Source organism: Aulostomus chinensis, chromosome 24, assembly GCF_037954235.1.
Source record: "Aulostomus chinensis isolate RoL2024-O1b breed Wild chromosome 24, RoL_Achi_v1.0, whole genome shotgun sequence".
Lineage (NCBI taxonomy): Eukaryota > Metazoa > Chordata > Actinopteri > Syngnathiformes > Aulostomidae > Aulostomus > Aulostomus chinensis.
In genome coordinates this window covers 9,748,254-9,770,916 of record NC_141343.1, presented here as the reverse complement: position 1 = coordinate 9,770,916, position 22,663 = coordinate 9,748,254, and the positions used below count along the sequence as shown (strand labels likewise).

The 22,663-nt window shown below is 44.4% G+C and overlaps 1 protein-coding gene across 2 annotated transcripts in view; it reads left to right on the top strand.

Annotated features, from left to right (window-relative positions):
* The window catches only part of adgra3 (adhesion G protein-coupled receptor A3), a 29,993-nt gene extending 9,645 nt beyond the window's left edge, over window positions 1–20,348 (top strand). The window contains exons 3-19 of one of the 2 annotated variants that reach the window (XM_086196932.1): window positions 3,214–3,285; window positions 9,544–9,615; window positions 11,314–11,385; window positions 11,503–11,663; window positions 12,156–12,369; window positions 12,458–12,622; window positions 13,034–13,235; window positions 13,359–13,508; window positions 14,040–14,198; window positions 14,277–14,444; window positions 14,560–14,767; window positions 14,845–15,053; window positions 15,392–15,516; window positions 15,982–16,105; window positions 16,572–16,717; window positions 17,570–17,665; window positions 18,260–20,347. In XM_086196932.1, coding sequence (XP_086053058.1) covers window positions 3,214–3,285; window positions 9,544–9,615; window positions 11,314–11,385; window positions 11,503–11,663; window positions 12,156–12,369; window positions 12,458–12,622; window positions 13,034–13,235; window positions 13,359–13,508; window positions 14,040–14,198; window positions 14,277–14,444; window positions 14,560–14,767; window positions 14,845–15,053; window positions 15,392–15,516; window positions 15,982–16,105; window positions 16,572–16,717; window positions 17,570–17,665; window positions 18,260–19,718 — 3,802 coding nt within the window. In that variant the 3' untranslated portion in view covers window positions 19,719–20,347. Of the gene's footprint in view, window positions 1–3,213; window positions 3,286–9,543; window positions 9,616–11,313; window positions 11,386–11,502; window positions 11,664–12,155; window positions 12,370–12,457; window positions 12,623–13,033; window positions 13,236–13,358; window positions 13,509–14,039; window positions 14,199–14,276; window positions 14,445–14,559; window positions 14,768–14,844; window positions 15,054–15,391; window positions 15,517–15,981; window positions 16,106–16,571; window positions 16,718–17,569; window positions 17,666–18,259 lie in introns of both variants that reach the window. The other variant, XM_086196933.1, reaches the window with a different exon arrangement.
* Window positions 20,349–22,663: the final 2,315 nt, after the last annotated feature.

Sequence of the window (22,663 nt, the reverse complement as noted above, 5' to 3'; positions counted from 1 at the left end):
TGCTCCAAGATTCCATATTGATTGAGGCCTGTTATGATCCTCTAATTTTGTGGTTCTGATGTGTAAAATTTGATTGTGTTTGTTATGCTACGTACTGAATGTAGTCCTGTATGGCTTCTTGGATTGTTTTGGGGTTTTTGGGTGATTTCCCAGTTGGCTATTGCCTTTGGTCTGAACTTTGAGAGCCGAAGCTTAGAGGGCAAACATGAGTCTGAATGCTGAATTATGTTTACATAATTTTGTCTCTCAACCAAAAAAGACAGCATTGTACTCTGTGTGTGAGTGGCTAGCCTATGTGGTCATGGACATGGTTCTGCTAGTCATTGCATGAATCCCCAAGCAAGTTAACCTCCAGAAGCATCTCCCTTTGTGCCTCATAGGTCCCTCCCCACTCAATTCCACCCTCAACCAGTGAAGCAAGGTTGCTATTGCTGGCTTTGTCATTGTAATGAGGCCAAGCAAAGGTCAGAGGTGTCTGCAATACAATCCCACACACACACACACACACACACACACACACACACACACACACACACTCCGCATCCCTGAAGCTGAAATATCCCCTCCCACCTTCCCTCAAAATCTCCTTTTCTCCCCAAACTCTATGTGAGGAAAACAAGTCTCTCTATCGTTTCTTCCCCCCCTCCCACCTCTCATCCACAAAGGAACCCTCATTTGGATTTGGACCGTCTATATCCAGCCGTGAACACTGAGACAGCAGCTGGCTGTGAGTTCCAGAGAGGGTTAGAGAATCAGTTATGCCTGTCCAGCACGCTGTGTGAAATCGCAAAGTAACTGTGGAGACCGCTGTGTTTAGTCAGGGGGCCAAAGGTGTCCCTGCTTGGAAATAAGCCATACAGAATCTCCATTATCACTCCCGCTCATAGAAATAGAAGCCAAGCTCGGCAACCGTCACATGCTAATTCCTTGCTAAATCTGCTGCTGTAGAGGAATGCTTATTGTGGAAAACAGAATGGACAACAGCACTAGTGTCTAGAGTTTTCTAAAGAAATGATGGCCGTCTATTCAGGAATGCCACAATACACATGGAAGCAAGCTTGTAAGAAAGTTGTTGTAAGATGGTTCAAAATGAAAATTACAATACCGCTTTATAAGATAATAACATTGAGATTTATAACATCAGTTGAAGACACTTCGACCAAGGTCTTTTTTTTGGACAGTGACATTAAAGCAGGAGAAATTAAATGCGGAATTCAAAACCAATAAAGGAGGGATTGTAAATTCAACACACTCTGATGTCTTGTTTGATCAGAAGCTTATTGCACAATGTTTTAGCATACCTGCGGTTGTATCTGAAAGGTAAAACAAGTCGACATGTTTATATTTCTTCTCCTGTTGTCTCTTTTCTGCTCTGGGTCAGGTTGACAAATCATATCAATGTTTTTTTTAAAGGATAAAGTTGTCAATGCCAGTGTTTACCTCAAGAGAATGTTGAGATTAAGGGGAATTTTAAAGAGCTATTATCTTGTACTTTACACTTGCAGCTACACTGGCTGCTCTTCAGGTGAATGTATTGAAGATATTACAGTAAAAATAATTGAGAATCACATATTTTTAATTCTGGAGGACTGATTCATCCTTGTTTGTACACCAGACAGTCAGGCCAGATTTAAACTTAATCAGAAATGTGCTTTATGTGGGTCTTTTTAAGTGACAACCTCCTTTTTGAAGATGAAAAAGCAGTTGTGAAACCACATTTTCGTTTCTGGTTCTTTTCAATGTGGAAAAAATTAATCCAGCTACTTGTTGGGGAAAAAAATAAAGATAGTTTTGATCATCCTGAAGAATTGGAAATAAACAGCTGTCCCTTCTTAAGTCCCTCAGAAGGGTGAAGTGTGTTTGTATGTTGTCGAGTTTGTTCAGACGTCAGGGCAGTCGCAGGCAACATTAGACTCAACTTTTTCATGACAAACAAGCCGTAGTTAATATTAGATATTTACCCGGAGCTCCAGGCAGTTGCATCCATCTGCACTCAGAGCCCCGCAGGGTATGGAGCCACGTATGTTTGGGGACCAGAGGTCTTGGCCGTGGTACGACCAATTCAGGAGAATACCAGTATGACTGATACCTGAGAAGTTAAGACAAGCCACGCACACCATTCAGTCGATTTGTAGGCATTTAACTGATCAAATCAATGATGATTCCGTGACAAAAATCCACATTTGGTGGACATATTGGTAATGAGCTTTTGCTTTTCATCGCTGGTTTGTTCGTGGCTAGCACATGTGATCAACGTGGGAAACTCAATCACAAGTGCAGTGTATGACTCATCAGTCCATTGCATTCTGGACGAGAGGGATAATTGTGTTTGTGTCCTGTCTTCTGTGACAACTTCAAAAGTTAACATCAAAGTGGACTAACTTCGGCAAGAATTGAATGCGTGATATGACCGTTTTTATATTTCGTCTGTCTCCAAAATGGGTTCTAATTAGATATCGTGATCTTCTGAGGACAGTCTTTTTTTTCTTGTCGTTGATTTTATTATTTCTGCTTTCTCTGCCTCCTCACTTTTCTCTCAACACTGCTGGTCACGGAAGCCAGTGCTTGTAGCTCACATCAAAAGCTTTAACAAGCAGTCGAGTTTTTTTTGTCTCTGACTTATCTGTGGCCTTCTACCCACCTTCGGATGACAGCTACCTCACATCAAACAGTTAGAGTTACCCAGAGGCCTTTTGTGTGGGTTCAGGTGTGGACTAGACAGACTCTTAAACCTCGACTGTAATGAATGACTAGGCATTGCCAGCACAGGTGAGCACCGCAGGAATTCTGTGATGGCAAACCTTTGAACTTCAAGGGGTGGTCTTGTGGTGGTGGTGGTGGTGGGGGGGGGGGTGTGACAGCGGCTGTGTTGTATTGATGGCTTGAGAGAGGTTGGAGGACATCAGCTGAAATACAACTCTGTCATTTATGCAAGTTTTTTCTTGGCATGTTGGCTTGCAGTGCTGCAGCCCAGTGATAGCAATTTCTGTCTAATTGGAATATTTAAGGTTCCGTCTGCCCAGCAGTGAATGTGCTTGTATTTCATAACTGCTTCATTGTGAGTCTCAAGCCCTTTTTAAAATTGATGAAAAATGGCAAAAACAATCATGTTCAGCAATGGATACCGAAGCAGCGATAATGACACAAATTACTTTTTATTTTTGCTGCATTGCTGAATTTCTCCTGGCTTAAAGTTTGTTCTTTCTTTTGCAGAGACCTGCGGAGTAACTTGATCAGTAGAATTGAACCTGGAGCTTTCCTCGGATTGCCAGCTCTTAAAAGACTGTGAGTTGTGGTTGAATTTCTGTACCTTCACAAGTTATGTTTCCATTTAACTGTCAAACTTTTGGCAATGCGGAAATGCCGCAAGAAGGAAATGCGTGTTTATAGCAGCTGGTTTTGCAGAAAGTCGGCGCTATAGCCTGCTTTACACTTGGCTGTCGCTGCAAAAAATAAAGTAGAAGCAGTTTATCCGGAAGAATTACCTTTGGTTGGAAGAATTGTAAGTAAGTACCAGTTAGTATTTGACATGTTGCATGCTGTCTGGAAATGAAAACAAGTTTGGCAATATCTGGGAACGCAACAGCAGCCGAAAGAGTCACATGAGTTGAAGATTTGGTTTTAGCTTATTTGAGTTGGGTGTTTTTGCGCATTTACTCTTTTTCGAAAAAAAAGAGGCAAAAACGACCTCAAGTGGTCCTAAAAACATTTGCTCCGAAATTGTGGCCATTTAAAAGATTTTTTTTTCCTTTTTTTTTTTTGCTGCTTAGGTAAACCTCTCCCAGTGCGACTTTGAAAAACACCTAAATGTAGATCAGACCATCTCTTCAATGTTGTTTCTCACGTGCCTTTTTGCTACAAGGCAGTTATGTATCTTGTCATGCTATTTTGGTATTTTTAAAGAGTTGAACTGCTACGTTTTTGCTTTTCTCCGTCACCCGGCTGTGCAAGCTATATGTGCACATCCTATATTTAAAAGGATTTAGTTACAAAGTATTCAAGCGCTTTCCGCAATGACTCCAATGCCATATATTGTGTTGAACCCAGCTGTTGAATGTATCTATATTTGCATCGCGCAGGTCTGTGTATCCAGTGTCCATAAGGGACTATGGTCAAGTCACACTCTGTTCCTACTGCTGGTTTTGTCTGGCCTTGTGCCAGAGACTGACACACATACACACACACAGACACATACACACACACACACACACACACTCACACACACACACACACACAGTCTTCAGGATGTTGGGTGGGATGTATAAATGTCTGTGTGTTATTTTGAATCATGGAGTAAACATAAATTTTGGTAGGACACAATTTGGGATTCATACCTACCACATTTGGGAATTGATATATGTTCTTTTCATTCTATAGCATACCCACATTTAGATTGCTACGTCTGAGTTTATCTGACAAAGGTGTTTCTCCCTTTTTCAGAGAGACAAAATAAAAAAAAACAAAAAAAAACAACCTTTTAAGAAAGAGCAAAATTTGAATGGTTTTTCAAACTTCTATTGCTACTTAAAATGTACATTAAAATATGGTGGCAACACAGCAAATACACCACAGTTGTGTGTTTCCCTTTGTGTTTGACGGAGCGGGAGCAAGAACCCAGCGTGAATTGGAATCCTCCAACAGCACCCGGTAGCTGCCAATACAAACTTGAGCTTGGCTGCTGATGCAGAGCAATACGAGCGAGACAGGAAGGCAGTCAGCTTCTTGGCTCGCACTCTGCCTTGTTTCACCCTCCTGCATGTTGCATATTCATGCCACACTCTGATGGAGTCATGCCTGCCTACATGTCTCCTGCATATTAAAGTCCTACCCCCCCCCCCCCCCCAACACAGGATATTCTGAAGAGTTTGCTTTAATCACAGAACGATTTGGATCCTCGTGCTGTCCCAGAGTACAGTTAGTTTTTTTCTCCATGACAAAGGGAAGTGGCCCCATCACCCCTTTCAGTAGATTTCAAAGGGGAGTTGTCACTCTCTTTACTCTGAAAGGGTGAGCAAGGAGAAGGAAAGAAGGCAATGAGGTTGTGCTGAACTCTGGGAATATAAACACAGAAGCCGGAATACTCTGGATTGTTAAATGCCGCCAGGATTTAAATTAAAGCCCTGTTTGAACTATCCTTTTGCTGCTTGTCAGTCTTTTAGTCTAATGAAACATTTTGGATAAGAGGGGGAAAAAAGCAGCCTCAAGATTATAAAGTAATTCATTTCTGTGTCATATTACTACCCAATATCGGAAGTAAGCTATTTGTCTTTTGCTTGTCCCTTCATTTGGATGTTTTGAGGATCACGGTAGAATATGTTACAAAAAGACAAATGTGTACGTCCGATGGCCGTCTTCTTGTAGCAGTGTGATGACCAATCTGTGCACAGACACTGGAGTTTTGTTTTGTTTTTGTTTGTTTTTTTGTGATAGATGCGGTCAAAATCGCTTGATTTGTGACTTCTCGAATAATTGCGACAAAATCCCCACTTTCAAATTACGAGCAAACCTAAAGAATCAAATCTAATAACCTATGATGATAATCAGCCTTCCACATCGCAGAGAGCACAGAATGCTTTAGGTCTCATTTGGTTTTATTTTCTAAACTGTTAAAAAAAAAACAACAACCCTGCTTTACAAATAAGTGCCTAAATACTTAAAAAAATAATAAACCACATAAAACAGTGTAAGGCTGACGGAATTTCTCGTACTTAACGAGACAGGTTTGCTCACCTGTCACCACACAAATGTGTGCGCGAGGCGATGAGATGTCACATAGCATCAGGGAAGTGACATCACTTCCACAGAATGGCATCTCCCGCATCAACAACAACAAAAATGCAACATTTTCTGGATTTCCACAGCAAAACAGCCACCTTTTTTGCAACGATAGGGCAACAAAGAAAGACAAAAAAATAAAAAGAACTATGCTGACGAAAAACTTCCTGACAAACCTCTACACTTGGCACTATAAGCACCAAAAAAAAAAACACAAAAAAAAACCCTTCTTCACCCTCAGCAAGCATTAAATTTAACATGTTTAAGTGATTCATTTTAGGTTTATGAGTTATTTTGTATTGTTTTGTTGTTGAGACTTTCTGAAGCCCTGTTATTATGATATAAAGGCATTTTTCCATTTCATGTGCTTGTGGTAAAGGGAAACCCCACTGATTCACTACTTTGACTTTCGTAGATATCGCTCTCTCTTGGACAGAGATAAATGGCAAAATGAAATGATGTAAAAGAGAAATGTGTCGAAAAAAACCCACATTCATCAAGTGGATCACACATCGTAGGTCAGGGACTGTGGAATGAAAAAGGTTCTCGCTCATGTATCAACTGGGGGGGAAAAAAGATTAGACATGCCAGTGACTGTATATGTACACATATGTTTATTTTGATGTTTTTATATGCATGCATGTGAAAAATCAAATTATCCTGTTCCCTGCTGTTGGCATTTGGGCAGGTTCCATATTTCTCAGTCAAAGATACCAGGCCTGTGAAGCTTGCACTCCTGATTTGAAGGTCTTTTGTATTGTCAGGACCTTAGGGCCATCTTGCAATGACAGGTGAGTAGCAGTGGCGTCATCCAGAGTGACGGCCTGGAATCTGATCACGAGGCGGTCAGGATATGGTGTTGCTACTGGTTTGTGTTCTGTTGGACTCTGTTGGCCTGTTCACGACAGGCATTATATTCAATCCAATTATATGGAGAGGGTCACATTACAGGCCATCTTCTGTCTAGTCTGAGACACTGTGTTGACCTGGAACTTAACAAGCTCTCCTTTCTGCAGATTATCTGCATCGTTAGCCTTACCCAGTATACCAAAGGAATAATGCTGTCCTTTTGTTCCAACAAGCCCTTGGTATCTCTCTGAGAGTCCACAATGCTTCACAGACAGATGACTTTCCCCTTCATCACCGTTGCACCAACATCGTCTCCAGTGCCATTCACTGCAGGCACTTTGGTGATCTTCTGATCTCTGAATGAACTGCTCCCTTGGAGAGAGAATACTACACTGTGTCCCCCAGCTTCAAATTCTTGAAGTGTCCACACTCCTAACTGTAGTCGAAGGCAATCTCTGGGTCGTGATTTGCCCTCTCAGTGAGCTCTAAATTGAGCTTCAGTTTGGTAACAAATACCTGCAGTCTTTCTTGGCTTTTTGGTAGTGGCTGACCCAACTTCCCTCTCCAGCTGCTGCTTAGACTGAGTATGGAAGGAGACCGTGCCCTTGGGGAGCTTCGTGATCGTATGGTAACCACGTATGGTTTTTCTGAGCGTACAGCACATCAGGTACAACAGTGAATTCCACCTCATCTGTAATTTGCAGCGGGGTATCTTCCAAGGATTAATTGACGCGGATGAACGGCTCAGCCTCCCTATCCACGCATTTAATGAAACCAAAGTCGTCATGTGTGATGCATGATGACACCCAAAAAAACCAAACCGTGACACCAGACAAAAGGACAAAACTGATGCGATAAAGGCGTGATTAAAAGAAAAAGGACATTTTGCAAACTGATTTGATGTTGAAACGTTGAGATGATTTCAGACAGACAACTTTGGGCAAAATGGGCAATTAATTAGCATCTCAGCCTATCACGAGCATCCAAGCAACTTTCCAAATGTTGCATTTCGAGCATAAATCAGTAAAAACACACATAGGTTGGTGAAGAACAGCAGATAAATTAGATTAGATACAATAAATATAAGAATAAACGTCTCCTCTCCTCAGCTGGATGGACCATACTGTTACTTTCGGTTGTTTAGCTGCACCACAGAACCATGCTGAGGCTTTCTGACCCCTGTCTTCTGTCTGAGTCTGCACCTCTTTTCTCCGAGGTTCTTGACGTTCGTGGTAAAAAGCTCGTCGTAAATTTATCCACAACCATGAACGCTCTCCGTTTGACTTGCAACAGCGCAAACATCTGATCTAGGCCCTACAGCCAACTTGCACACAGAGACAGACGCCCAATAGATTCCTCCCACCTCAACCCCCCTTTACACACCCTCTCCCCAGCCACTCGCTGCCCGGCAAAACAAGAATGATGTCATATGGGCAGAGGGCAGTGGCTCTGTGGACCGAGTCACCCACACATGTCATGAGGCCAAAAGTGATAATTAAACCAGATTATTTTTGTATGTTTCCATATTTTGTTTTTGAAGGAAAATGCTGCAGATCCTGGCTTGAGTGCACTAACCGTATTGATTATCTTGTACCTTTTACAAACTCTGTTACTCTACTTTGAGTCCACCGATAAAGTGAGATAGGGAAGCTCCCCGCCCCTCCATCCTTAAACCTTCTCACTTCGACTGTGTTATCCCTCCCCTGACACACAGTGCTTGCTCAGATTGGCAAGCCTGCAAGAAAGCAGCCTTTTCTTCCTGCCAAGTGGAACTAATAACCTCACAGTAAATTCCCCAGCTGGCACCTTAAGGACCAACACCAATAATCAGATAAATGCTTGGATGTTGGCCTGTGGCTGACAGTCATATACCACCGATCACTTTGTGGTGCTATCACTTTCCTTGATCACCTCGGGATATGGCAGGTAATGATCTGCTTTGCTCTAGTTTTTTCACTTGGCGCTTTTCGATGATTGGGGAACCCCTAGAGGAATGTGTTGGAGTTGTTTTTCACGTGCTTTGATTTAAAGTGTATACTCTGAGGCCTAAAATACAGTATCTGTGTCACATTGAAATCCTCCAAATACGTATAAAATTGATTTTAGAACCATGTTCTCGAACTTCACTCCTCTTCTTCCTTGCTTCTCCTGGTACATTTCTTGGCTCGTGTCAACCAACAGTCAGCGGAATTGTGTAAAACTGGCTGCAAGAACGTGTTGCACACAATCACACAGATGCTGTGATCATCCCTGGGGGGAATTACAAGACGTAGGTGAATAAAATTAAAAGCTGTTGCCGGGGAAGATGATGTCACAGGCAAGTGAGGTAATGCGAGTGAACCTTTATTAAACCCGAGTGTCATTCCAACCAGCTTTCAGCACCCACTGTAGTAACCGTACCAGTGGAAGGTAGCAAAAAGTTTCTTTTCTTTTTTTTGTCTTTTTTTTGTCTTTTTTTTTTTTTTACAGCTGTTTCAAAATGTTGGTGTAATTCTGCGGTTGGATTGATCCTCTGGGATTCCTTTTGGAAGGCATCCGGATTGTCTCACACTTCCATCTGATGTCTGCCAGAGACGTCGTGTCGGGTCACATCCACAGGAGAAATACACACTTTTTGGCACGTTTGACATTAATTATCGGTGATTAATCAGCTCCCGGAGTGTGACTCTGCCTTTGATGTGGAGGCTTCCCAGAAGGCCCACATAGACATGATCTCAAATAACCTGAAATTGTTAACCTGTCAGCTAAATTGTGGGCTATTCGCCTCAACATGCTTTGCTTGGGGAAAAAAAACTTCCATCCCAGTATCTTCTTATGAAGCAGGACTGCCTAAATGTTGGCATTTTAGACCATTGATGATGCTTTATTTCTGAAACATGGAAGACATTAACCAGATATTTTTTTGTCTTTTTGCTGCAGCGACTTGTCTAACAACAGCATCGGCTGCCTCAATGTAGACATCTTCAAGGGCCTCACAAGTCTGATCCGACTGTAAGTCTTGAGTAGTTTTCACTGAATTAAACTCCACTTCATTAAACTGTGAGTGCTAGCTGTCAATAGCAGCATTAGCTTATTCATAATGCCATTCTTCTTATTCTTCTCCAATTCCTCCCTGTCTTTCTGGAGCCTGTACGTCTTCTTCCTCTCTCTGGAGTCGCTCCATCTCCTCTCTCTCTCTCTCTCTCTCTCGCTCTCTCTCTCTCTATCTCTCTCTATCTCTCTCTATCTCCTCCTCATCCAACTTAAATTTGTCCAGATCTTCCCTCTCTTTCCAGTCTGTCAGTCTCCTCCTCATTCCTCTCAAAATGTTCCAACTCCTCCTTCTCTCATTCCACTCCCTCAATCTCCTCCTCAGCTCTCTTATAATGAACCAAATCCTCCCTCTCTGTCTGGAGTCTCTCCACCTTCCCTCTCTCTCTCTCTCTCTCTCTCTCTCCATGCGGTCTGTCTCCTCCCTCTCTCTTTCCTCTCTCTCCAGCTCCTCCTCATCCCTCTCGAACTGTTGCAGTTCTTCCCTCTCTCTTTCCTCTCTGTCCATGTACTCCCTCTCTCTTTCCTCTCTCTCCAGCTCCTCCTCATCCCTCTCGAACTGTTGCAGTTCTTCCCTCTCTCTTTCCTCTCTGTCCATGTACTCCCTCTCTCTTTCCTCTCTCTCCAGCTCCTCCTCATCCCTCTCGAACTGTTGCAGTTCTTCCCTCTCTCTTTCCTCTCTCTCCATGTACTCCCTCTCTCTTTCCTCTCTCTCCAGCTCCTCCTCATCCCTCTCGAACTGTTGCAGTTCTTCCCTCTCTCTTTCCTCTCTGTCCATGTACTCCCTCTCTCTTTCCTCTCTCTCCAGCTCCTCCTCATCCCTCTCGAACTGTTGCAGTTCTTCCCTCTCTCTTTCCTCTCTGTCCATGTACTCCCTCTCTCTTTCCTCTCTCTCCAGCTCCTCCTCATCCCTCTTGAACTGTTGCAGTTCTTCCCTCTCTCTTTCCTCTCTGTCCATGTACTCCCTCTCTCTTTCCTCTCTCTCCAGCTCCTCCTCATCCCTCTCGAACTGTTGCAGTTCTAACCGCTCTCTCTGGAGTTGCCTGTCCTCCTCCCTCTCTCTTTCCTCAATTCCGTCTGTCTCTTCATCGCTCTCGTATTGCTCTCTTTCCTCTCTCTCTCGTTCCAGTCGCTCCCATTCCAGTTCCTCCATGTACTCCCTCACTCTCTCAGCCAGATCCATTTTTCGTTGCTCCTGGTTCCGTTCTTGGTTGCTAGGATTCAGACCTGTAATATGTCTGATGTTCGAATGGATTGTGAAGGTGCTGATACTGTTGATACCACTCTGCTTTCTCTTACACAGGAAGGCTTTTATGACATCATAGACAAAGAATTCTTTGGTCAAAATGTCGCGGAATTTAGAATTTTGACATCAAAGAATCAGGATTTACTCTATGATCTCTATTCTTTGAAAGTCCATTCCTCTTTGATGTCAAAATTCTTCCTAAGTTCCTGTGACTCTGAACTCTGTGGAGGTGGTGGTGGGGGTGGGGCGGTTGTACAGCCAGGGACTGTTAGAAAGCAACTTCTAGATTAGTTGTGTACATCTATGTGTGTGTGTGTGTGTGTGTGTGTGTGTGTACTACAACTATAATTTTCACTCAATTAAAACAGTTTTTAATATGCTGGGATAAATTAGCATCATCTTGGATTTTCCAGAAACCTTTCAGGGAATATGTTCTCTTCGTTGGCTCAAGGGACCTTTGACAGCCTCGTGTCTCTGAAGTCACTGTGAGTATAAGGAGGCAACTCTTTTCCTCCAATGAAATCCCATGCAAGCCCAATCAAACACCTGCTCGCCCTCCCCCCTTAACCAGTCTCCTCTTCTGTGTTTGTATTAATTACCAGGGAGTTCCAGACGCCTTACCTTCTGTGTGACTGCAACCTTCTGTGGTTACTGCGTTGGATCAAAGACAGGAACATCGCGGTTAAGAACACTAAGTGCTCATACCCTCAGTCTCTCCAGGGCCAGCTCATTACACCAATTCGACCGGAGCTGCTCACCTGCGGTAGGAACACCTGGAAACCTCAGATGCTGTGTTTGTTGTTTTTTTGTTTTGTTTTGTTTTTTCCACACAACAGTGGTCGTAAACATTGAGAAAACTGAATCATTTATCCAGAGCGGGACAGTTTGAAAAGCTGAAATTAATGTTTTTGCGGTGACATCTGTTTTTCTGGATGGAATGTTGCACTGCCTCTTTATTCTCTCTGTTTTAGTATCAGTGAGGCTGGTGTTTGGGGAACAGGAGCTTGTGCAATGACACTTGAGATAAGAGAAGGGCTGGCAAGACCAACGCTGCCTTTGTTTGTACTTGCTCATGTCTTATCAGTTTGGCGCTCATCACAGTCGGGGATTATGAAATGCATGGTACAGATCGAGCAGCAACCAGTGGCCTGACGTGAATGACAAATTGTGTGTCCAAGGGGAAAAAAAAGAAAAGATATTTGACAAATAGCTTATTTTACTTTGATTTCCCGGCTCCCTCGCCTGGTTCCTGCAGATGCACCGCTTGAGCTGCCCTCCTTCCAGCTGACCCCATCCCAGCGTCAGGTCGTTTTCCAAGGGGACAGCCTTCCTTTCCAGTGTCAGGCCTCCTTCGTAGCCGAAGACATGCAAGTGTTGTGGTACCAGAACGGACGCATGGTCAAACCAGATGCTGCGCAAGGCATCTTCATTGAAAAACGCATGGTGCAGAACTGCTCCCTGATCGCAAGGTATTAATATACTCACACCAATGGTTGCCTTAGATCGATAATCAGCAGAAGAATGTGTTTCATCTCTTATATTCACGTTTTCCATCAGCGCGTTGACCATCTCCAACATCCAGCCTGGTTTTACTGGGAACTGGGAGTGTCGTGTCAGGACAAGCAGGGGAAACACCACCAGGACAGTCCACATCGTGGTGTTGGAGAGTTCAGCCAAGTATTGTGCCCCGGAACGTGTCTCCAACAATAAGGGAGAGTTCCGGTGAGTGATGCCAAATGCAGTTGATAACCGTTAATGTCTTTCATATGTTGCTGATAAATCTGTAAGCGTGCGAATTCAGAAAGTTTAAGAGTGGTTTTAAATTTGGAGTTTTTTGCTGTGTCATTTTGATGTTTATTAAATGTATCTATATCTAGATAGAAAGATAGACATAGATACATATAGATATAGATATAGATATTTCCAATTAACCAGTATTTGGTTTTAGATGTGTGATGCCAGGTATTCTCACAGTGACAGAGCAGCTGTGTTGTGTTTGCAAACATCACCCCCTTGTGGTCAAACATTTGAATTACAAGTCTGCTCTGACTGCTCATTTCCCACAAATGTTTGCTCACATGACACAAATTTAGGAGGTAATAAGGAAACTGAGGTTTATCTGACTCCCTCCAGGTGGCCTCGGACCCTGGCCGGGATCAGAGCCTACCTCCCATGCAACCGGCTGCCGTCGAGCGCGGGCTCCTACTCGGGCAGCTCCGGTGAAGAGCAGCGAGCATGGCGGTACTGCGATCGCGAGGGACTTTGGGCGGAGGATGATTACTCCCGTTGCCAGTTTCAAAAAGATGTTACGAGATTTCTTTATGTCATCAACCAGGTGGGTTTCTGGATGTCTGCTTTTATTTGAATGTACTCTGGTTTTTTTTTGTATTCTACTACCAACTTCTTCTTTATATTTCCCTTGACTTGTCTGAGCCTTTCCTCCGTATTTGTGCGTTAGATGCCCCTGAACGAAAGCAACGTGGTGCACAGGGCTCGTCGTCTGCTGGTCTCCACCATTGCCGCTGCCAACTTCTCAGACAAAATGGACATTATCTTTGTGGCTGAGATGATTGAGAAATTCGGCAAGTTTGTTGAAAAGTTCAAAGATGTAAGTATTGTAGTGAAAGCAGGTCTCTGTTGTGTTTGAAAATCTGTATTTAGACTTTTTCTTACAATTTACAATTGCATGAGCTTGCGAGCTTTTTATAGACAGAGTGCATTTGGTTCTACCGCATTCAAAGACAAATAGATTAATCCTCAACAGCTGTTTGTTGTCAGGGAGAGAGGTCGTCTGGCTTGACTTTAAGCACAGCTGTATGCTCACAGAAAAATGTGTTTCTAATGTAACGGAGAGCCCAACATGTTGTAAGTGCTGCAGACAAGGAGCACTGGTGGTTTCAAGCACATCCAAGTTTAATATGGTGTCAGAGTGTTTTAAATGTGTTTCTAATAGTCACACAGTCGCTGCTAGAGACATGTCAAGTGTCTCCTTAAAGTGTGCGTTTAGTGTTGTTTGATACAAACAAGATGCTGGGTTTATGTTTCCGCTCATGCAATTGAAAACAGGGGTTTGCTGCTACTTGTCAGAGGCTGATGTTTGTGTGTTCTCACTCGTTTGGACCCCTCTCTCGTCTCCTAGCTGGGTGACGTTATGGTGAGCATGGCCAGTAATCTGATGCTGGCAGACGAGCGGGTGCTGTGGATGGCTCAGCGTGAGGCCATGGCCTGTTCCCGCATCATCGCCTGCCTTCAGAAGATAGCTGTCTACCGTCTGGCCACGACTCAGGCCTTCTCCCTGGTTAGTCCTCTTATCAGAACTGTCATTTATCTATCAAATGTCCTGATTTAAAGAATGTTATTGTTGTTGTCCTCCCAGACTTCACCCAATATAGCACTGGAGGCTCACGCCATCAGGGCCAATGACTGGAATGGCATGACCTGCATGTTGTTCCAAAGGCCCAGCCCCGAGCGCACGCCTGGCCAAGACCACCAGCTCACCTTCAAATGCAACACCACCAGCTCTTTTTCCAGCATCCTTCACAAGGTCAGCACAGAGAAGAGATGATTGCAGTGCCTTTTGACTGGGTTCTTCATCCTCTATAAAAACAAATCCATAAATTCTAAAGATGATCTGCTTGAAACTTCTTTTATCCGTGTAGAGCACCATAATGGAGGCATCCCTGCAGCTCCCTCAGTCTCTCTTTACCCAGGCTCCACTCCCCGGGCAGGCAGAGGACCCTGTCTACAAGCTCCACCTACTGGGCTTCCATAACGGCAAGTTTTTTCCATCTACTGGCAACTCTTCTCAACTGGCTGATGGGGGTAGAAGGAGGAGCGTGGCCACCCCTGTCATCATGGCCAAGATCGGTAAGTTCTAGTCGTGTGGAACTGTAACAAAAGTAATAAACATGTGATCTGATGACTTTCTATGTGTGGCCAATCAGATGGCATTCCCTTCCATGTCCTGCGGGCCCCCATCAATATTACCCTGCGGCGATTTGCACGTGGCTCAGACGCCGTGTCGGCCTCCTGGAACTTAAGCCTGGTGGGGGGACAGGGCGGATGGCAGAGTGACGGCTGCCGCATCCTTGGTCATCACGACAACTTCACCACCATCTCCTGCAACTCGCTGGGCAACTACGGCCTGCTTATGGTAGGAATTGCTCTTTACTGTTATGTGTTAATTCCATGACACTGACAAACTTTTGCCAGTTATGAATTGGGTTCATATGTTTCCAGTGACGTTATCAACAGCAGGATGAAATTTTCAATAAAATCCCACAACATCTGTGTTTTTATAGTCAAGCACATTCAGTACTTCATATCCAACAAAGGTTCCATAAGACCCAGACTGCTAGGATAATACCTCCTCTGTTGCAGGACTACAGCTGGAACAGAGCAGCTGTCTGTGAGCAGTATAATTGATAGGTTGCGGTTTTACAGTACGACTTAACTATGGATTTTTTTCTTTTCTTCCCATTTCAATGGCAGGACCTCAGCAGTGTGGATTATTTCTCTCCCAGCATCCAGCCGCTGCATCCTGTCATCTACGCCACAACCATCGTCCTCCTCCTCTGCCTTATCACTGTTATCATCAGCTACATCTACCATCACAGGTACTCTTCATCAGCGAGCAACCTCTTTCTCGCTTCCTTGCTTTGAAATGATGTTTGTGCTCGTATTGTGAGTTAGAGGAGTTGATTGAAACATGTTTTTGTCTTTCCATTCAATATGATGCAACAAGCAACAGACTTGGCTTCGCTGGTTGCCTGGAAACATCGCTTTGACTGAGATCCAGGCAATCATTGCCTGGCTAAAAAAAACACCAGTCAAGTCAGAACAGAAAATACAGTGTTAATCATCACACAGGGGACCTTTCACACTGAGGTTTTGTCAGAGTAAACTATGTAGATGCAGTGTGTTAACGTGTGAGTTTTAAAGGCGCTTGCAAGTGAGCTTTGTTACCTTCAGACAGCCTGGATGTGTTTTCAGAGCAACTGGGTTTAACACCTATTGTTTTTATAAACTGAGCTATGTATTTTAGCAGACGGAGTCATCTGTTCTGCGTCCCCTGTCTTCAGGTCTGTCCGCGTCAGCCGTAAATGTTGGCACATGTTGGTCAACCTCTGCTTCCACATCTCCCTCACATGTGGAGTTTTTATCGGTGGCATCAATCAGACACGCTACGCAAGTGTTTGCCAAGCCGTGAGTATACATCCCATGCACGCATCAAAATATCCCAAAACATCTTAGTCAGCAGTAAAACACGAACACACTCAGTAGTCAGTCGTGGAAAGATAATAGGCGCTTTAGAGAAGATAAAAGCTGGCGAAATTCATCCCTCTGGTAAATGTACACATTCAATGATGCATTTAAAAGTGCCGTGGATCGTCCCCGTGGTTCAGTCTCCCCTCATGGTTTGTGTACATATTTGTTTTTCGTCGCACTTTGATGAAACATTTCATGAGTTAATTTAAACCCCTTGCACAAATTTGCTTTGCAGAAGGGGATTTTTCAGCAGAGGCAGATGATGGCAGTTTTAAAGAAGTTGCTCAGGGTGGATCCTAGTTTTGGAGTCTTCAGTTTTGAATCTGATGAAATTCAACAACTCCGATTTTTAGATCATTTTTACTTTACTTCTTTTGGTAAACGGTGGTGTCATCTCTCTTAGGTGGGTATTTTGCTGCATTATTCCACCCTCGCCACGGCTCTGTGGGTGGGCGTGACTGCACGCAACATTTACAAGCAGGTGACACGCAAAGCCAAGCGCTATGAGGAGCTCGACGAACCCCCACCGCCACCGAGACCTATGCTGAGGTATGACATTGCAACTCTCTCTTTGTTTAAAAAGAAGAGAAAAAATAAAATCGATGACTTGATAAAGTGTCATTTCTTGTGCCAGTGAACTGAAATGCAGTTTCATCTTTATAAATGTTATTGGACCATTCCTGTCTGTGTTGCCTTATCAAAAAAAAAAAAATTATGAGCCCAAGTACTTTGTTTTTGGAAAGTGCAGTTTCCTTCCTTGGAGAGAGTGAGATATGAAGAATGAGAATGTCTGTATAATTAAAAGAAAAAACAAAGCTTGGGCCGTGGGCCTGTCGTGTGGTGTGCTTTTATAAAAAAAAAAAAAAAAAAAACCTGCTCTGATTTTAAAAGGTCCATATTATGCACCATTCCCAGATTAATATTTTCATTTTGGTGATGTATTTACCAGCATTAGCATGTATTTATGCTCAAAAAAACTCATTGTTCTGGCTCTACAGGCCATGAATCCCGGCCGCTTTGTTAGCAACGGGCTGGTTTAGCTTCAGCCCCCATCAGAAAAGACTACGCTTTTATTTCGGGTCAGCAGCTCGATGTGTCTTTAACGTCTACTAGCGGGACATCCTGGAAATTGAAGCGTGCAAAAAGAAAAAAAAAAAGAAGGCTCTTGTGATGCGTTCAAGGGCATCTAAACTGAACAGCTCATTGAATTACATCAAAATAACTGGGACATTTTGACCCAATAAAACTGCAAAAGTAGGAAATATTTTGCAGTTAGCACATAAGAGACTCAGATTTATCTCTGTTTTTCATAAGATGGCCCCTTAAAGTGGACGTGCTTGTGGGGGAGGTTACCACAGGACGTCAGTGGGGAAGTTTATCTCTTTCTGCTCTCTCCTTAAGGTTCTACTTAATCGGTGGAGGGATACCCACTATTGTCTGTGGCATCACTGCAGCAGCCAACATCAAAAACTACGGCAGCCGCACCAATGCACCATAGTGAGTAGTCCCTGCAATTTAATTGGCACTTCTGAATCTGCTTCATTTTATCTGAACAACAAGGTTTAACAAACCCAGACCCACTAAATTTTACCTCGTCTCTGCAGGAGGAATCGCCAGACTGCATCTCTTTAAATGATGTACATATTTATGCGTGGAGGAAAAGTTTTATTCCCTGAAGCTCTGATCAAGGAGGGATTTTTAATAGTTTGCGCATCTAAGCAACAAGAAAACACTGCCGGTTTACACCAAGCCCCCCCCATTCGCCCCCCACCCTCTCTACAGTAGCAGCTGTTTAGATCGTGGCTGACTAATTGAGAAATCTGCAGCCGTATCTGTCTCAAGTCTTTGGAGTTTAATTAATTTCTTGCAAGCAAGACGAATCCAGCCTGTTATTTAATATAATGGGGAAGTTACTGTTAAAAAAAAAAAAAAAGATGCGGAAGTTTTTTAAGTCATGAAAGTTTGTAAAGTAAGTAATGATGGTGACAGATGAAGATGCAGAGATGAGGTATTGTGTTAATGAGCGCTGTGGGGCGGTGCTGTTTGAATTATATCGAAGTGGTAAGAGATATGGTTGTGTGTTCTCTCCAGTTGCTGGATGGCGTGGGAACCCAGTATCGGTGCCTTTTATGGTCCAGTGGGATTCATCGTCTTTGTGGACTGCATGTATTTCCTAAGCATCCTACTTCAGTTGCGTCGCCACCCGGAGCGTCGTTACGAGTTTAAGGAGATGACGGAGGAGCAGCAGCATCTTGCTTCAAGCACCGGTGAGGCCGGGCCAGATGGTCCCAGCAGCCACTGCCAGCCCCTCACTCTTCAGCTGCAGCCCCACGAGGCGTCTTCCTCCATAGCATCGACCCCCCACGCGGTGCCCCTGGCAGCACTGGAGAACGAGCACACCTTCGCTGCTCAGCTGATGGGTGCGGCGGTGGGGTTGGGCTTATACGCCATCCTCTGGGTGTTTGGAGCCATGGCCGTATCACAGGATCACCCCATAGACTTGGCTTTCACCTGCTTGTTTGGTGTGGCTGCGCTGGCGCTCGGGGCATTCATGGTGGCTCATCACTGTGTCAACAGGCAAGACATGAGGCGCTATTGGTCACAGGCTTGTTGCTCTGGGAGACGAGCCTATTCTGCACAGGAGGACGTTCTTCTGCCTCAGCCAGGCGTGGCCATGACATCCACGGTCGGATCTGCTCACAAGGCAGATGGTGAGTCGACAAAGTGTGGCCAGAGCAGCGCTGATTCTTCCTACACCAATAAGAGCGCGCCAAGCATGCGTAACTCCGCCCATGGCAGCAAATTGACCAATCTGCATGCCGAGGCAGCCCAGTGTAAGCCTGCCTCAGTGCCTGTGGCGGCCAACGGTGCTGCCATTTTGGACAACAGCCTGACTGAGCATTCGGTAGACAATGAAATAAAAATGCACGTAGCACCAGTAGAGGTGCAGTTCCGCCCCATGAACAACATTAACAACCCTGCCGTCACCACTAACGGACATGCAAGCAGGCACCACAAAAACCGAGCACGGGCACACCGGGCAAGTCGCTTGACAGTGTTGCGAGAGTATGCCTACGACGTACCCACCAGCGTGGACGGCAGCGTTCAGGGCAGTGTTCAGAGCTCCTCCCACAGGCGGCACCACCATTATGACATGGCTGCACGTAATAGCAGACGGGCGGCCTACATGGCCTACAGAGAGCGCCATCAGAGCCAGCTGCAGCAAGACAGCAGCGACAGTGCTAGCTTACCGCGGCGCCCTCGCTATACAGACAAGGGAGGCGGCGGCAGCCTGGGGAACGGCTCAGTGGTTACCGTGGAGACTGAGCAGGAGGCTGCAGCTGCGGCGTCAAGCACTAGTAAAGACTCTGGCCCAGTAAAACAGCCCAGCACCACAGAACTAGATACCCAACCAAAATCCTACGGGCTTAACCTCATCACTCAGAATGGAGGCGCGCTCAAGGAAAACGGACAAACAGTACCTTTAATTAACTCCGAGAGTGCCACCAGTGTGAAAACGGGCTTGTGGAAACACGAAACTACTGTGTAGTGACAGTGTCCACCCCAGACTGCAGTTATACGCCTTGAAACTGTGAAATGTCTTCTTGTTATACATTTTTTTTTGGAAATGGTCATTGAAAATTACCCAAAATTCTACCACTTAACTGTTTTTTTTTGTTTTTGTTTGTAGATACGTTGTTGTAAACGGTTTATTTTTATAACTTTTACTCCATTTTGAGAGTTCTGTACATCCACCTGCATGGTCTGAGCTGCGGCCCCGCTCATACTCTGAAGGGCTTTTCTCCGTTTTTCAGTTTGTCCCACAATAAAAATGTACCTAATTGAAACTTCTTTTTTTTTTCCCCCTTCCTCCGCAATACCACCAACTCCCCAGCCAGAGCAAAGGTGAGCCACGACGGTTTTGTTTCCAAGTGTTACTCTCGCTGCTGACAACACATGACAAGCTGGTAATTGGGCTGCTCGATAACCTCCAGGCGACCTTGAGTTCATCCTCTCGCAGCACAGCAGCACTTTAATTGCAAGTGGCTCCGGGGCTCTGTAGGTGTTTCTGCTTTCCCGCTGGCAGATGTGATAAGTGCATCACACATTCTGGCCTCCCGCCGAATTGATACCAGGCCTGTGATTGACAGCTGACTTAACAGGGCAGTGAATCTGCCATGAGGAGAAAAGATAATGAGAGGAGTATATCGTCGTCTTCTTCCACCTCCTCCACGCTTTGTCTTCTCTGCTGCTGACGGCTGAACTAAAGTTTCTCTTCCAGCTTGACATCGCTTTTGGAGAGGGAGAGAGAGAGAGAGCATGTCGCTGACAGCGGCCAGGATCTGACCCTCCTCTAGAGATAGATTAGTACCGCTTCATGGAGCTGGTCCGGTTCTCTTCACTTTTTTAGAATGGGTGCGCACTTGAGGAACGCTGTGTTGAAGTGCGGGATTAATAAGACAAGGAGCGTACCTACCTTGACCTGTTCGGATTGATGCAGTACATGAAGCAGCATCAGGGCCTGACCCATCAAGGTGGAGTTAGATAAAACCGCATGGGTTACAGTTGTAGTTTGGGCGAAAGGATGGTAAAGATGGGGGTTCTGCTCTCTCTTCAAGAACTCGAGGTTTTCAGTCTGTCTCTGTTCAAAAACTGCCTTTTCTAGCTCCAGGAGGGAGATACTGAAGGAGGAGATGCATGAAAACGAGTTCCTGTTCAACACATTCAAAATGCTCATTAACCTCTGGATTTTTGAATTACTTGACGTTTTTTTTACTCGTATTTTGTGGCCACATTGAGAAAATAACTGCTAAAAGCGGAAACACAAAGTTACAAGCAGCGTCTTTAATTCCAGCTTGATGGACGGCCCACTCGGCCCAATCCGAAAAAAAGTCTTACTTCATACGTTGTCCTTTTATTTGGCGGCACAGCTGCCAATTGTTTATGTTGGCTGCACGTTTGCCGTGACTCATCGTGACTGCCACGTGTTTCATGGTGTATAAAGGATAGAAAATTCCTCAGGCACAAGCGTCCCAAATTTGATAAAGTTTGATAATGACAAGTACACTTCATTGCATTTAGGCAGGAGATATTCGAGGGGGAAAATTGCTCAAATCTGCAAAAAAAAAACCAAAACAAAACTTGGAGCTTTATTATAAAATACAAATGCAGCTTGATGAAAGTCCCGGAGACGTCTCCAAAAGCTTTTCTTTCACAATTAGTTTTGAAGGTTAAGCTATAAATATATATATATATTTTTGATCCGCTTCAGATCTGATCAGACCAAGCGGAGACAATAGGCCAAATTTGTCATTAATGGCGTATTAATAAAACACATCTTTCAGTCGGGCAAAGACATATTGCTTTAACCGTGGCGATGACAAATTCTAATAAGACTTGTGAATTATGGAGAGAGCACTTCAAGCCTTGATTAGTGGCAGCTTCACTGATTCCCCCGAGGCACGAAAGAGTGATCGCCAAGGTTGCTGCCGTCGGAAGTTCATCCGAGGTTGACGGCGAGACGGGAATGCCAATCGGACGATGCCGCGAGGGTGAAGCTCATCAAGGGAAAATAAACTGATAGTATCTGCACTTTAAGGTCACAGGGACACCTTGGGCAAAAAAAAAAAAAAAAAAAAAATCGATAGTAAATTCGGATGAAACAAATGAAGTCATTAAGATTATAGTGTGACTCGGAAGTCTTTGAGGTCAGATTAAACATCCCAGAATAAAAAATCAAAGGCACCGCGTGTGTATTTTCTGATACGATGACGCTCCTGCAGGTGATGGCGGTGTTTACATCTTCTAATGGCTGCTCGCGGCGCCTGGAGGAAGCATCTGGCTTTGTTGTGGAGAGTTGCCACTGGAATGAAGATTGATAGTTTGCGAAAATAAGTGAAGCTGATTGGAATTAGTTTGGCTGTCCAGCTCAGGGGATCACCGTATTTTACCTGCTGCCGGTTGATCACCCAGAATCTCTGAGGCCTGACGACTGCGGTTTGGGTGATTTATGTGGGTTCTGTGCATGTTTGCAAAATGAGGCGCGTCAGCAGGCGAGACGGACCGGAGCAGGGTTTTTTGCACAAGTTAAACATTAAAAATGGAAAAATTCAACGCATACAAATCATTCAAATTTCTCACGTTGCGAACACTTTCAAATGCAGCTCTTATTTTACTTAGAATTAGAAAAAATATAAGATAATAAAATATGTAATATAATGTATTAATTTCTAATCTTTAACTGAACTGAGTATGGAAGAGATGGAATTCAACACAGCAACTCTCATCCGAGCTTGACAGATTCGTTGTTTTTTTTCTCTTTTCTTCGGGGTCCGTCACTCCCCGATGCCATTTCCTGTCATTTGCCGCACGATGATGACATCTGCGGAGATCTCCTCCCCTCGCGTTGTTGAACCTGTGCACTCATTAATGCCCTTCTATGGCAATCCATCTACCCGTGCCAGTCAGAGTAGGTTTTGGCTTCATCCTTCCGTC